Source organism: Nilaparvata lugens, chromosome 3, assembly GCF_014356525.2.
Source record: "Nilaparvata lugens isolate BPH chromosome 3, ASM1435652v1, whole genome shotgun sequence".
NCBI lineage: Eukaryota > Metazoa > Arthropoda > Insecta > Hemiptera > Delphacidae > Nilaparvata > Nilaparvata lugens.
Genome location: NC_052506.1, coordinates 77,609,528 through 77,626,421, shown reverse-complemented (window position 1 = coordinate 77,626,421; position 16,894 = coordinate 77,609,528). Strand labels below are relative to the sequence as shown.

Genomic DNA, 16,894 nt, shown 5'->3' with positions numbered 1-16,894 from the left:
AGTAGCCCTATACAGAAAAGAGACTATTCAACAACTATTTTTGAAATTTATGGTTAAAATGAACTATATAGTTGTCAAACACAACTTTTCTATTAACATAATCAGGTCCCAAAATCAATAAATTTTCTAGTTGTACTTGTGAACTAGATATTAATTTAATTGATCTAGATGCTCCTGCAACCAAAACTGGTTCTTGTATAAAAAATTATGGAGCTGCTCTCGAATCAAATTCTCTCTTTATTATTTTGTAACGAGTCCCTTGATTAAAAAGATTGTTAGAGATTTATAGTCAGTGCAAACCTTGGTTTGCAGCATTACTCTTATTGAGTAGGCTTTAAGTTTTTAGTTCGTCAGGTTCTCAGTTTATCAATTTTCCAGTAGTTCATACTTTCAGTTTTCAGTTTGTCTTGTTCTTAATATTTATAAATTTGGGAGAGCAATAGCACAAGATTACCTTATTTTTTCTCCCTATCATTTTGATAATGTACTTATTGAATAAATGAATAAAGAATGAAGTTTTCATTTCAAATTTACTGTTCACTCTCTCTGAATAGCTTTTAACTTATTGTTTTATCAATCTTTTTACTATATAGGCTGGATTTTTTTCTGACCTTACAAGTCAGCAATGTAATACTTTACTTGTGTGGTCGTAGATAAAATAGTGTATACAACAGTTTTATATGGTCTTTAAAGCACTTGTGAGATGTTTAAGACACGCGTTCGCTTGCAATGCTCGCTCACTTGTGTTTTAAATCTACATCCAACTCGTGCGTTGAAGACCCTTAAGCCTGGTTTTCACTAGTAGAGTTAGTGGTCGAGTAACTGGAATACTAACTCTATCAAGCGCTAACTCTACATACTTGGTCGAGTAGGTAACTGTTTTCACTACAATTGAGAATAGTAGGTAAAGTGTGTTGTCTATTGTACAGAACTAAACTTAAAATGTCAATACTTTCTAATAAATTAACACTTTTAATAAATTTCAAATAATTAAGACTTTTTAATAAATAACAATACTTTTTAAACTTGATAGCCTACGAAACGACTCGACTCTACTCTACTAGCTCGAGACTATTTTTATTAGCATAGTAGTGGCAGAGTAGAGTGAGAAGCGGTGGTGGGGGAGGGCAAGTGGTAGAGCACTATCCCACTCTACTCTACTAAAACCTTGTATGACTCTACTCTACCATGAACGTTTTCATTGGGAGAGTTCACAAGATAGTACTTAGTATGACTCTACTCTACTAGCTCCAGGCTGTTTTCATTAGCATAGTAGTGGTAGAGTAGAGTGATACGCGGTTGTGGGGGAAGGCAAGTGGTAGAGTACTATCCCACGATGCTATCCCACTCTACTCTAAAAACTAGTACTCTACCATGAACGTTCTCATTGGGAGAGTTCACAAGATAGTACTTAGTATGACTCTACTCTACTAGCTCCAGGCTGTTTTCATTAGCATAGTAGTGGTAGAGTAGAGTGAGACGCGGTTGTGGGGGAAGGCAAGTGGTAGAGCACTATCCCGCGGTGCTTTCCCACTCTACTCTACTAAAAACTAGTACTCTACCATGAACGTTCTCATTGGGAGAGTTCACAAGATAGTACTTAGTATGACTCTACTCTACTAGCTCCAGACTGTTTTCATTAGCATAGTAGTGGTAGAGTAGAGTGAGACGCGGTTGTGGGGGAAGGCAAGTGGTAGAGCACTATCCCGCGGTGCTTTCCCACTCTACTCTACTAAAAACTAGTACTCTACCATGAACGTTCATTGGGAGAGTTCACAAGATAGTTAGTACTTGCCCAGGGAGCTCTACCACTAACTCTACTTATGAAAACCAGGGTTTATTATAAAACTGTTCTATGAACTACTATTTTGCACAGATTTTTTCAAGGATAATTTATAAGATTTTGATGAATTGGAAGCTATTTGGAAATTATTGGAAAGATAGAATTGCAATATAATGTGTTTATTATTGATTGTGACGATTCAATGTTGTGAAGCTTGTCTCTTATATGCAACTACTTGAATAAATGAAATTTGATTTGATTGATTGATTGAATGAAGCTAACCTTTTTGCACAGATTACATCAACATGGACAAACAGGACGTGGTTATGAGGCTGATAAGCATGCCCAGCGTGGGCCTGGATGTGCTACGGGACTACTGTGGTGTGGACTTCAACGACTGCCTTCTGAATTACATGAAGCAGCTGGTTTTGTCCTGGGAACCCGCCATGACAGTTTCTGTCGATGCGTCCGGAGCTCGTGGTCAGTACAATATCAATTTTTAATAAAGTCATTCTATTTACCAAAAATAACTCAACAAAAAGTTATTTTTGGTCATTTTTAGTAAATTGGATAACTTTATCAAAAATTGATATTTTCAGAAAATTTGTTTTACTAGATCAACAATACCATGAAGAATCAATCCTCTAAATCTTATGGATTTATCTCTCACCGAATTTAAAATGTTCTGTCCCGAAAATTTAAACTTTAGGCGCTCATATCTCAAAAAGTAATGATTAGAAAGAAAATGTTTTCCTGAAAATTTTTTTTTTGATAGCTTGATGATATACAAATCGAAAAACTTTGAAAAATGTCACCAATAGAAAGATTATTTTTAGCCTTTGCACTGCCTTAAAGAACGAAATATGCAGTACATTTATCAAAATATTATTCCTACAAAAACTACCTGCCAATAAGATTCTGCTAACTATAAATTTTACTAAAAAAGATCATTACTAACTAGGGTCTCGTTCGGGTGAAAATGTTTTATAAGGAGCTAGAAATTTTGGCACTCACCCACAGCTATCATTCCCACCGTAATCCCAAACCACAGGACACTCTCGTATTTCATGATGCCGGAAAACTAACTTAACGTTTTGCAATATGGTTTTGATCCGCTCGGTATCTCGGTTGTTTAACGACTGGCAGTTTTCCGTCCGGAAAACTTCCCCCTCTACAAGTCAGTGTGCCAGAAGGCCTAACTGTTGCTCGTGGAAGAGTCGGTTCTCACGAGATTCGGCAAGCGGGTACTTGCCAGATCTGCAGTATTACTCTGTGAGAATATCTACAGGCTACCAGACATCCGGCGTGTCCTTGCCTCGTGGAGCCGCCTTATCCTTGAGAACTAGTAAATATCCCTGAATTTGCTGGTTCTCAGAGTCGTTTAGACAAAAGTTAGCAGAATCTTATTGTCGCTGCAATAATACTACTTACTCACTAAATGATATTTTCTCACTCAAGTCCAACTACGGAAATTATTATTCTAAATATCGGGGACCGAGCTTCGCTCTGGAGTACAAAAGCATAAACAATTTATTACGAAAGAATAAATTATAAGAACATTCATACATAAATGTTCTATCTAATCACAGTAAATTAAGATTAATTCCCAGAGGAATGCAAAAATTTCCCTCACAAAGGCCCAGTTGCACAAAAGCCGGTTAAATTTTAATCCTGATTAACTTCACGTGAACCAAATCAGAGAAAACCATTTCAAAAAGATGGATCTACCGGAATTAATTAGGATTAAAAATAACCCGGCTTTTTTGCAACCGGAACTAAGTACCTGATTGAATGATTACTAAAGTTCAACAGCTGAGTCATAATTTTGACACATTCCACCACACATGAACTCGCTCACTCACTTCCATCACCAACAGACGACAAAATAATTATTATCAGCTGTTTTTCCAAGGATGATTATTAATTATCCTTTTAATGTCCTTTAGCGAGTTTTCCGAGGGATGAGACCTAGTTCAATCGAATCTTTATATTATAAACCTACTATGTTCTGAATTTCGTGAGAATCGTTAGAGCCGTTTTCGAGATCCGGTGAAATACAAACATATAAACAGAAGTTGCTCGTTTAATAGTATAGGATATCAGAGTCTTTTCTCCTGAAAAATTTTAAATCTTCAACTTGGTGCCAACCCAACAAAGTCAACTCAACTTAATGCCAACCTGACAAAATTATTAATTTAGTTGCCAGTTAACAACTGTTTCGAAAAGGTACTCTAGATTATAGTTCTGTAGTAACATATGATATGGAAATTTCAATTATAATTAAGAGATTGGGAGAAGAAGAATATACATGCTAAAAGACGAACTTTAAACCCTTAAAAACAACCCTTAGAGTTAAAATATTGCCAAAAGATTTCTTAGTGCGCCTCTAAAGGGCCAACTTAACATACCTACCAAATTTGAACGTTTTTGGTCCGGTAGATTTTTAGCTATGCGAGTGAGTGAGTGAGTGAGTCAGTCAGTCAGTGAGTGAGTGCCATTTCGCTTTTATATATATAGATACTAAATAATCAAATGATAAGACAATATTTATTTATTTATAAATTTATAGATACAATATCATTCTTAACTATAAATGATTGGGAAAGGAATAACAGGATTAAAGCCCAAAACTGTTTCTTTCCCAAATTTGGAAATTCATCAAGATTAATAGAGAAAAAAAACTTATAATGCGATTCACTACAAATTGTCAACGTTGGGGGAATAGAGAGCATTCGTGCTATTCATAAGAAATTCTGACAATATTAACTTAGCATAATTTCTTATTTCCTATCCCGTACGTGTCTAAGGCAAGTTTTATTATATTATAGACTAGCAACCCGTTTATAGACTCCCTATTATAGACTAGGTAACCCGTGGTCCGCAAGGATCTAGAACTTAATAAACTGAAAACTTGACGTAATGAAATCTTGAAGAATTTCAAATAGGCCTATAACCATCCTCGGTTTATTAAGAATCTATACGCAAAATTTCAAGTTAATCAGTCCAGTAGTTCAGACGTGATAATGCGTCAAACAGTTTTCCTATCCTGTACGTGTGTAAGCTAGTTCTTTTCTTTACTAGTAGTTCTGTGAACAGTAGACCTCACGCAGTATACTCATCCACAAGAATCTGATTGAAACTATAGACCTTATGGAAATACAGCAATAGACTGGCTTCTCCACGCGTCTGTGTAATCACTTGTCAGCTGATTTATGATGAATAATTCTATAGTCTGATTTTTACGGTAATATTGGCGTATGGAGGAGGCTCCTTTTTCCTTTTATATTATCCTCGAAATGCAAAATTTCCAAAAACCTTGTATAAGTCGACGCTCAATTAAAAAAGGAACATACCTGTCAAATTTCATGAAAATCTATTACCGCGTTTCGCCGTAAATGCGCAACATATAAACATTAAGAGAAATGCTAAACCGTCGACTTGAATCTTAGACCTCACTTTGCTCGGTCAATAAGTTATCATACCCTATCCATGTCACATACCTATTTTTGCATCTACGTAATAGTTATTTGTGCATCTAGGGACTAAAGTGCAACTTTTTCTCCCTGAGGGAAACTGTTGTCGCCCGATGGCGTAGCCGAGGGCGACAATTTCCCTGAGGGAGAATAAGTACTTTAGTCCCGTGATGCACACAACATTTTTCCTCCACCTACACCAATACCTATAACAATGAATAATTTTACTACATCTTCACGCTTTCACACTATTTTTTTAAAAACAAAATTTAGCTCACCTCTGATAATAATTTGTTGATAGTTGCTAGTTGATAGTTGATAGTTGATAGTTTATAGTTTCCTTATGAGTCACAAAATTCCATGTCGCGTATTAACTATTATATATAGATAGTTTATAGTTTATAGTATAGATGATGATTGTTGATAGAGATGATTGTTGATAGTGTAAAAGCCTACTTCTGATAGTAATTGTTTATTGTTATTGTGCACCCATCACAATTTTGAAAGACCGTGTTCGGGGTTGATAGAACAGAACTGGATTGAAACTGGTGCGTTGCAGCCACTGGCATAGGCCTAGTTGAAGTGTGATCAACATCGCTGGAAATGCTTGCCGTCGTCGACTGCGGAAAAGTTCGCATAAACGAAAACGTACCTTTAGATGAACGCTCTCGTAGAGATGCCGATGACGTTAGAGGTGTGTACTTTTTCATATCCACCAACGGTTGAACATAACCTAACAATCGAAATAGAGCTACTTATTTCCTAGAGCTAAAATATTCCAAAGATCGAAATAGAGCTCTTTTACTTTTCCTCTTCCGACCACGACAGTGTTGCCACATTCCTCATTCTTCAATCGCGGCGTTGTCAGACTTCTTCCCATGTTAATCTTATGGGTTTATTTTTACTCCCTTGGGAGTAAAAGTGATCACTTTTCCCGCTGGGAATTATTTTTTAGTCCCATGGGAGGAAAAGTAGTACTTTAGTATTCGATTCCAGGGTGTAAAATGAGACTTTTGATAGTAGGTGGAGGAAAAGTTATTTTTGAGAAATTTTTCAGGTTCAAATTACTTTTTCTGATGAACTCCTACTGGCTACCTTATGTCAAGTCTAGGATGCAAATACTAGATAACGATCGAGAAGCTGCATCCTGCATTACTTTCCAAATGTTTTTAATCAATGGCTTTCTTGTACTTGCAGTTCTACATGTCAAAAATACAGCTGATGGAATTCTAATGAAAATGAAGAGCGTATCCAGTCTTGTAGACAATCATTTGAAGTTCATGGAATTCTTCGCGATCACTCTTTGGAAAAAGGTAAGTTCCTAATCATTACTGTACTTCCCAAAGCTACTCACTTCGATTTATTATTAAAATCCTTCTTATAATAAATTATTATTATAGACCATCTTAATTATAGCATAAAGAAACAATAGCGTAAGTAGATGTCCCATGGTATAGGGCGTTTATGTCGCAACTTTTACTGTTAACTCAAGCCGATTACTGTCGATAATTGTCGATTTTTACTGTTTTGTTGGGGTGAGAGTGTATGAACGGCAAAATTTGAGAGACTACCAGCGTCACTCAGCTTCACAGGAAAGAACTGCGTGGACTATCAGCTTGAGATAACAGTAAAAGTGCGACATAAACGCCCTATACTATGGGATATCTACTTATGCTATTGTTTCACTATGATTATAGTCTCTGAAGCTTTTCAATTCAATTTTACAGTGCATTTACATTAAATTTGAAGTGCATTAGAGCTTAATGTACCGTCAATAGCTTGATAGTATTTTAGATTTAGATATATTCACCCTCAAATTGATATATACAGAGTGACACAGAATAACGGGAACTTTTAAAAACGCCATAAAACATTAGTGGGAAGGGCAAAAATGATTTTATTCTAACAAAAGTAAAGTTCAAGACTTGTCATTTAAGAATTATTAATAATATCTATCACTTTTTTACAATTACTATTAGGTCTATAATAGAGAAATACAACCATAAAAAATAATCCTTGATTACATAAAAAATGCATATGAAAAATAGACAAAATCTGTTGAGCTCTCTATTTTTCATGCGTTTTGTATGTAATTAAGGGTTATTTTTTTAAGGTTGCGTTTGTCTATTATAGACTTATTCTACATCTTTCTCTTCAAAAATAAATTTTCTACAAGTTCTGTGAAAAAATATCTTGTGTTTATTGTACATTCAACATAGTAAATCTTCTACAAACCTTGAAGGAACTTGTTTTTCTGGACCAAGTTTCGCGTATTTCGTCACATATCTTGAAAATTACTGTAGCTAAAGGTCTGGAAACGGTTTTATTCAATTTCTCAGTTTATTTTGCATAAAGTGAGCTAAATTGTACATCTTAATCAACAGCCAACAAATACCCGAAGGGCTTCGTTTCAGCAGGGGCAAAGAATTTCAGACGAAATCTTCCACTCTGTATAACTTGGTAACTAAGCATTTTCGGACATTTGTTAATTAGAACTTTTTTTCTTCTTTTGATGTGAGGAATCACGCCCTGACTTATGGCCACCTTTTTTCAGAACATTCTGTATTTTGTTATTTCATCTTTATAGTCAAAATTTTGTTGCATAAACAATGTTTAATTTGTGATTTTCAGGTAAACTGCTATTACTACGAACTGTATATAGTGCTATTGGATCTATTCGATCATGTGTCAGATCTGGTATCCGACAAACGAATCATTTCAAAGGAACAATTTCCTTCTATGAAGCACTACAGATATATTTTGCTCTTTCTTATCAACTACAGGAGGATGAGGTAGGTATTATGCTATTTCTCAGTACCTATTTTCCACTATTCTTCAATAGTGCTATCTCTTTCTCGCTTTGCTCTGTTGTTGCCAGATCGTCTTTTAACAATGTAGAATTAATAATTAATTAACAAAATAATCAATCTTGATTATGAAATCATTGAGAAATTTAATTCTTGCCTGATGAAATATAATTGATCATTTCAAATGAGAATGAACAGTTGATATATCAATAAACCTGTATCAGCTACCGTCTATAGAAGGCATTGACAAGACAAAGGATCGGCAACGTTGTTCTCCTTTCTTCCTATCTGGTACGTGGACCTCTCTGTACCAGCTCACCAGTTCTAAAGTCCAATTCTGTGTCCTGAGTGATGAGTGATGATTCCGCTATTCTAATAATTAATCTATTTGAGCGTGGTGTTTGAATTGTTATACATATCGTGTCAGTTGCTGGATTCCACATTATCTTCCTCTGTCACAAAAATTTACATTTTCTTGAAACAAGTCTCTGGTCTCGAGGTGTTGAATAAAAGTTCAACTATTATGCCCAGTTTCACCAACCTTGGTCAAGGCATTTGAATATGGTTCAAATCTATCCGATGATCAAATCAGCAATAATTCGTTCCACCAACACCAGTTACGTTCAAGCACGGTCAAACCAATGGTTAATTGGTTAATACTCTCATACATAGAGATTTACAAATCACCATCAATTTTGACAATTTTTTTATGAACAAATGAACATTCCAAATTCTAATGAGATACATTGAAGCAGCGACGTTGATCTAAGGATTGAATAATATATGCCTACTGTGTAATAAAAGAGTAAAGCAAATCTTTTTCAAAATCTTCCTTTATTTTCTGTACTATAATAATTTACTAATTAAAATATTCTGAGAACGAACCTAATAAATAACTTACTACAACTAAATTCAATTGCACCAAAAACTTTGAAATATTTCATTGCGTCAAAGACATAACCTACTAACAAGCAAGGAAATTGATCGATCCAGACTTTTGACCGTGTTCAAATAATTTGATCGCCCGTTCGGCGGCAGTCAAACTTAACCATTGGTTAACCGTGGTTGAACGTAACTGGTGTTGGTGGAACGAATTATTGCTGATTCGATCATCGGATAGATTTCAACCATGTTCAAATGCCTTGACCAAGGTTGGTGAATACTGTATATTTATCGTCAAAAGACAGCTGAGAAAATATTCAATCGAAGGTGTTTACTACAGTGTGCAAGAGTTTATGGGTTAGTGCACAGCCTACTATATTATCTAAAGTAGGCTAAGCCATGGTTAGTGTGTTCCCCAATGTTGATCTGGTTAGCTTTCATGTACTTATGTTTGTGTATATAAATTTATTTATATATGTCTATGTCTGTGTATGATCTATTTTACATGAAATTTTGATGATTTCTATACTCGCTAGAGTCACCAGGAAGAAATTTCAAACAAACAAACTATATTCAAAGTTCAAGTAGGAGACCATCAAATTATATTTCGCAATAATAATAGAAATAATTAAATGAAAACGACTTTGTACTGTCAAAAACTACTGATTTATTAAAACAATATGAGATACTAGTTTCCGATGTTACACCATTATCAATCTCCAGTAAACCAGTGGCTTTGAACATTTTATTGGACAAAATTTAGGAATGAAGAAGTTTTAGCCTAGCGCCTGTTTTTCACTCCAGTATTGTCATTTTTTTATCCAATAAATGAATATCAAGTCGTTCTCATTTAATATGCATATTATCATAGCCTACTATAGATAGAAGGCCGGAGCATGTGCAATAGGGCAACGTGTGGCTCAGGCCGACCATGCTTTATTTGATATGCATAGATTCATTACTCCATTAGAAAAATTGTATTTTGTAGAATCATTTGTATTATTGTATATTGTGAAATCATTTGTATTTGTTAGTAGGGATGGTAAGTATTTAATTTATGTCAATAATGTGATTATAAACCCACAAAGATATGTAAAGATAGATTAAACTATTGCTATTGGATATCAATTCTTCTGTGAATTTTGTTGTATACTATTATGCCTAGATATAATGAACAAAGTTGAATGAATTATCATTATTCCAGCAATTTATTCTTCCAATAACCTATTAATTCATTATTAATATGAATTATCACTTCTCTTTATAAGGCTACTTTGAAATTATTAAAAAATGATATAAATCTTCAAGTACCGTTTTCTACCAAAACACGACTAGTTCCAAGTCATCTAAAGCCATTTTTCCTAAATTAAAAAAGATGAGTTGAAACAAGTCTTGTTTTAAAAGAAAAAAATAGAGAGTAGGGTACTTGATAATGTGTTTTAATATAAATTGATAGATATTATTACGAACAAAAACTAAATGGTAGTAGAATATATTCCCTTTGATAGATATTATTGATCTATCGATTATCACAAAAAGCGAATGCATTAAATTCAGAAGTTTCTTAAAAAGAAGACAATATTCTACTTTCATATTTCTATTTTACATTTAGAAGGTACTATTCAATACTTTCATCTATTAATGAAATACATTTGATCATTAAAATTGCTCGTAGAGCACTCTGTGTCAATACAGACACAGAAAGTAAGTACAGTGAAATATATTGCCAAGCTAGGCATTATACTTGAAACTAATAGAACTCAAGTTAAAATTAGTCTATCGGTTAATATTATATATTTTTTTACTATCATTGAATTGAATTTCTCAGTATTGGTATTTGATAAAGGGCATAAAGCTGGTAGTTAATCGGGAGTCTACCCAATTTGCTCGGCCTGAAGCTGAGCTTGACTGCGGCGTTGCCAAGTTGTGCGCTCCAGCCTTTATCTAAAGTAAGCCATGATATTATTCACTACCTTCACAACAACACAGAACGAAAGTACAATAGGCCTGATTAATATGATGACTTTTTTGTTCTAGTCCTCCTTCCTCCCAAGAAGAGGATATGTTCTTCGTGGATTACAATTATTTGCACACACTTCCTGCTATCTCTGAATTCCGCTTGCCGTTCACCTACCTAGTGGCCGATAAGTACACCATTCTAAGTAAGTTGCCATTCAGACAGTATAATATCTTTGAATAGTACATAATCCATAGTCCAATAGTACAACTCAAGCCGATAGTCTTAGTAGTTCTTTTTTGTGAAGCTATGTGTCGCTAGTAGTCTATCATACTGTACAAGGTCTGTAAATACAGGTCATGACACAGTCCCATGATGCATTGCAAAATCGCCATTTTATGGGGTTCTAGTTAACAAATTTTCAAATTTATCTGCTGTTATCATATTATAGATTGAACAACATGATGTGTTATTTTGTTATTTTTTTATCTATTTCGAGGATTCATGTTTGTTACAGTATTGCTTTTTCGTTGTTACTTCTAAATTGATGTAAATGTACAACCAATTTGTATGAGCCAAGTCTCTTGACCAAATAATATGATTATTTATTTATTCATTCATTTATTATTTATTTTTACAGAAAGTGAATTGAGCCTGAGTACATACAAGCTGTGGGTTTCCGTTTCAACTCTTTTTTGCTTGAATAAGAGTATGCTCTGCTCCCTTGCCATCTACAAAATGGTAACAAATCTCTTTAATCATATCTATAAATATCACTAGAATATCGAGTTTAATAATAATAATAATAATAATATATTTATTACCATCTGGTTCACAACAAACATTGGTCATCGTCACAAGCATACAAAATAATACAAAATAATTAACAACACAAAAGACTACACAGCCAAAACACAATCACATCTAAAACCCACCTATTAAACAAGATCACAAACTAAGTATACACAGCCTAAACATACACAATAGTGACAGATTTATATAAACTGTGAAATTTTATAAAATTCAGGTACCTTGTAAATTCCACCTCTTATTAGGCCTTTCCTAACTCTATCTTTATATTGGGTGGCATCTAGGTCTCTTACCAATGACGGAAGGGCATTATAAAATCTGAGAGATTGGGCCCTGAAACTTCTCAATGATGCGCTGGAAGAGCACCATTCGACACCTATATTACTTGCCCCTCTTGTATTGTATGTATGCCTATCAGAGTTGAGACTGAATTTATCCAGGTTCTTTTTGACATAACACAGACATTCCAGGACATACATAGAAGGAAGAGTCAGAATTTTATTCTCAATAAACAATGGTCTAGTAAACAATAAATATTTACAGGATGTTCTGAAAAAATGTGCCCATAAGTCAGGGCGTGATTCCTCTCATCAAAAGAAGAAAAAACGTTCAAATAAACATAGCTCCGAAAATGCTTGGTTACCAAGTTATACAGAATGAAATATTTTGTCTGAATTTCAGTTCCCCTGCCGAAACGAAGCCCTACGGGTATTTGTTGGCTGTCAATTAAGATGTACAATTTAGCGTACTTAATGTAAAATGAACTGAAAAATTGAATAAAACCGTTTCCGAACCTGTAGCTACAGTAATTATTAAGATAAATGTGATGAAATACGCGAAACTTGGTCCCAAAAATCTAGTTCCTTTAAGGTTTGAAGCAGATTTACTATGTTAAATGTACAATACACACAAAATATTTTTTACAGAATTTGTAGATAATTTAATTTCGAAGAGAAAGATGTAGAATAAGTCGATAATACACAAACGCAAACTTAGTTCATTTTACATAAAGTACGCTGAATTGTACATCTTAATTAACAGCCAACAAATAGAATTAATCATGGTTAAAAGGAGCCAAGACCCTCGAAGCTGGAGAGCTTTCTGCCCTGCCGACTCTTAATATGGTATTGTCCTTAGTAGCCTGAAAAAACGCTTCATGTGGCTTGGACCTTAGTCACGAGAATGTAGTTGACATTGTAGCGGTGTGTGGGCTTCGAGTGTCTTGGCTCCTTTTAACCGTGATTAATTCTACGAGAACCAATCAGAGAAGGCTGTTTTGAAAAGACAGCTTCCTATTGGTTCTCGTTGAATTGATTAATTAAGTACTCCTCAAAATTGGGTTGGGGTTCGGGAATCAGCCAATCGGAGAGCTTCCTGCCCTGCCTACTCGTCTGAAATAAACGCCTTGTGTGGCTAGCTCCTAGTATTTTAATAGGCTTTTGTTAGAATATAAAGTATGGTGATCAGCAAGACTCCAAAGAAAGCAACAATCAACATAGGATTGCATCACATTGAACAGGTGTCATCATTCAGGTACCTTGGGTGTATGATTAAAGAGGATATGCGATGTGATTTAGAAGTAAAAGTGAGAATTGCAAGAGCAAAGGAGGCATTCAGCAATATAAGAAGATTGGTGAGTAGCAAAATGCAAATAGAACTGCGGAAGAAGATGGCCAAGTGTTTTGTGTGGAGCGTGGCTCTCTATGGAGCGGAAACCTGGACTCTCAGAAAGCAGGAAGAGAAGAGATTGGAGGCCTTTGAAATGTGGGTGTGGAGGAGGATGGAGAGAATCAGCTGGATGGATAAAGAGGAATGAGGAGGTACTGCGTAGAGAAGGAGAGGAAAGGAATATTATGGCAGTGATAAGGAGACGAAAGCGGAACTGGCTGGGACACTTGCTGAGGCATGGCGGACTACTTGTGGAGACAATGGAAGGGACTGTGCAAGGAGGGAGGGTGCTGGGACGAAAAAGAGTGAAGTTGGTGGATGATATCAGGGAGGAGGGAAAGTACTCCAAGATGAAGAGAATTGCACAGGACAGAGAGGAATGGAGAAGGAGGAATCATGTTTAGACCTGCCCTAGGGCAGAACACCAGATTCGATTTGTTAGAATATTACTTGAGAGGATGTTTACTTCCTATAAATAATTCAATAACTAATGTGTTTGAATAATTAGTATAGAAATGAATACTGATGGAAATTGATGAGAAATCACATCTATTTAAACTCTAATCATTGAATAATTATTATTAAACAATAATCCAAAGTTAGATGCTGTAATAACCGTCTCCCGAGTTGGCAAATAATTTTTTGATAATAGCTCTCCACCTTTATTGAGGTCCACGTTATAATAGCAGTGTTTGGTTGGCAATGGTATTGCTATCCTCGTCTATCTTTCAACAAAGCGGATGGCGCTATCTCTTCCTCGCTTTGCTCTGTTACCAAATCGTCTTTCAACAATGTAGAATTAATGATTAATTTAAAAAATATTTCATCTTAATTATTATGGAAATTCATTGTGAAATTTTTGAAAAATATAATTTACTGCTTAATAAAATATAATTGATTATTTTAAATGAGAACGAACAGTTAATATTACATCAATAAACCTGTATCAACTACCGTCAATAGAAGGCATTGACAAGACAGAGGATCGTCAACGTTGATCTCCTATCTTTCTCCACTGCCATTACAACGTGGACCTCACTATAGCTCAGTTCAGTTCAGTTCAGTTTCAGTTCTTCGCCACAGTCAATTGACCGGGGAATTGTCAAGTTTTATTATTAATCTCAATATCAAAATTTGATATAAATAAAAAAATATTTATTTATTTTTAATATAAATAATCTAATTGTCAAATCTTAATAGTTTATTTTCGCAAGTGCTGGAAAGTATGTTCCTCTGTGTATTCAGAAACTGCATAATATGGCCTTACAATCACGTATTTTACCTGATTATAGCTGTTAACCCTGTTGTCAATATTTTCAGTAGCGGAATCTTCGGGGTGGTTTACAGCATTTTACTGTGTAGTTTCGTTTGATAATAATTGGAAATGAATAATTTTGTGAATGTGTTTGAATAACCAGTAAGGTATAGAAATGAATAATTTTGGTGTGTTTTTTCGATTGCAGAATTTGGAGAAATTGGCAACTACGACCAACAAATCGAAAGAGGAGTGGTGCATCCACGTCTGCAATGAGAAACTGCTTGAAGAGATCAGAGAATGTGTCTCCTATATTGAAGACAAAGAAAAGGCATGCGCTTGTCTGTTTTTTGTCGTCAAAAATTTACCTCCAGGTCAGTCGCAAATATTCCCCGTCAATTGTTCATTTAGAAAATTATCCATTGTTTTATTTCTCATTCCTTAAGCCTGGTCCACACGCAACGATTTGATCGCAGCAATCTGATTGCACCAATAATCGTTGCAATAAATTGTACATCGACGTTCCGTCCACATGCAACGATTTTTTGGCCCAACTTCCTTCGCAATTTGTTGGTCTTTCCTCTTTCAGTTGTGGTCAACATGGAAGAGATACTGTTGTAATCCCTGTATGTAATTTGTTTGGTGAAAGTAGGGAGAAAGAGAAGATTCAAACCAAGAAGTAAGTGGTGTCATTCTTGGCTTCTCAAGAGTGACAAGTTCTCGCACTACTGAGAGAGTTGGGGGATGAACCAAATGACTGGCACAACTATTTGAGAATGAAAGAAGAATTACGTGGAATTGTTAAACTTGGTTTCTCCTCTGATAAAGAAACAGGGTACAGTTATGCGAAAATCAATTCCTTTCAACGATTCACCACCACTGGATTGAATAGATGATCGGAGCAATTTAGTTTGATCAATAAGTTGATCGAACTGTCTACACGCTACAACCTGTCGCTCCAATCTTGCCAGATTGGTGCAATCGTTGCCAGGTTAATCATGTTTTCGATCAACTGTTCAACCCTGATACATCGCAATCAATCTCGCTCAATCGCATTAATCTTCCGTTCTTACGCTCCAATTTACTATGGTAACGATATGGTCGGTACCGATCAGATTGGTGCAATATATCGTTGCGTGTAGACCAGGCTTTAGGCTAGTTACACACACATCGATTTTTGGACGTACAGTTCTTTGCCGTCCTTACAAGTATGTACAAGGTACTTACAAGTACCTTAGTAAGTACATAGGTATGTACAATATTAATTAAAACAGTTAACACACGACATAGATAGATTAAAAACACTTAGAAACCTACATTATTGTTTGGAAATTTTCGACGAGCTGTGTCGCCTTCTTCAACTCCTACATGGTTGAAGAAGATGAATCAGCTCGTCGAAAATTTCCAAACAATAATGTAAGTTTCTAAGTGTTTTTAATAATCTATCTATGTCGTGTGTTAACTGTTTTAATTAATAATATCGGGGCACCGAGCTTCGCTCGTTATTTTTATTTATTGATAAACAGAATATCATAAACCTACTATGTTCCAAATTTCATGAAAATCGTTAGAGCCGTTTTCGAGATCCGTTGAACATAACCAGATAACCACATAACCATATAAATATATACAGAAATTGCTCGCTTAATATAATAGGATACTAGTAGTTCTGTAAACAGTAGACCTCCCGCTCAGTAAGTTACATTGACCTGTTGTTATGTTTTCTCAAAAATTAATAAATAATTTATCAATTTAAAATGTCTAGAAAAAATCCTAAATAAACATAGAGCTTTCTGTCCTATCGTACCGTGACGTGTCATCCCGGAATGTGAGTGTGAGCGCTGTTATCAGGTCTGGCTGCAACTGTCTACAACGTTGATGGAAAGATAACATTTTCAAGATGTTCGATGTTTTTGAACGGGTAGTATTATAGTCAACTGTCTACTAACGTTGATGGAGAGATACATTTTCAAGATGTTCGATTTTTGAACGGGTAGTATTATAGTCCACTAAACAGCTGATTTATGATGAATAATTCTATAGTATGGTTTTTAATCTGATATTGGCGTATAAAGGAAGCTCCTTTTTCCTTTTATATTATCCTTGAAATGCAAAATTTCCGAAAACCTTGTATATATAGGTCGACGCGCAATTTAAAAAGGAACATACCTGTCAAATTTCATGAAAATCTATTACCGTGTTTCGCCGTAAATGCGCAACATATAAACATTTAAACATTAAGTGAAATGCCAAAACGTC

At 35.0% G+C, this 16,894-nt stretch overlaps 1 protein-coding gene across 1 annotated transcript in view; it reads left to right on the top strand.

The window, feature by feature from the left end:
- LOC111044138 (kinetochore-associated protein 1) overlaps nt 1–16,894 on the top strand; it is a 75,348-nt gene that overhangs the window by 37,776 nt on the left and 20,678 nt on the right. Inside the window, exons 17-22 of the mRNA XM_039422900.1 lie at nt 2,078–2,263; nt 6,454–6,569; nt 7,888–8,048; nt 10,983–11,107; nt 11,543–11,643; nt 14,844–15,009. Of these exons, the coding sequence (XP_039278834.1) occupies nt 2,078–2,263; nt 6,454–6,569; nt 7,888–8,048; nt 10,983–11,107; nt 11,543–11,643; nt 14,844–15,009 (855 nt within the window). The remainder of the gene's footprint in view (nt 1–2,077; nt 2,264–6,453; nt 6,570–7,887; nt 8,049–10,982; nt 11,108–11,542; nt 11,644–14,843; nt 15,010–16,894) is intronic.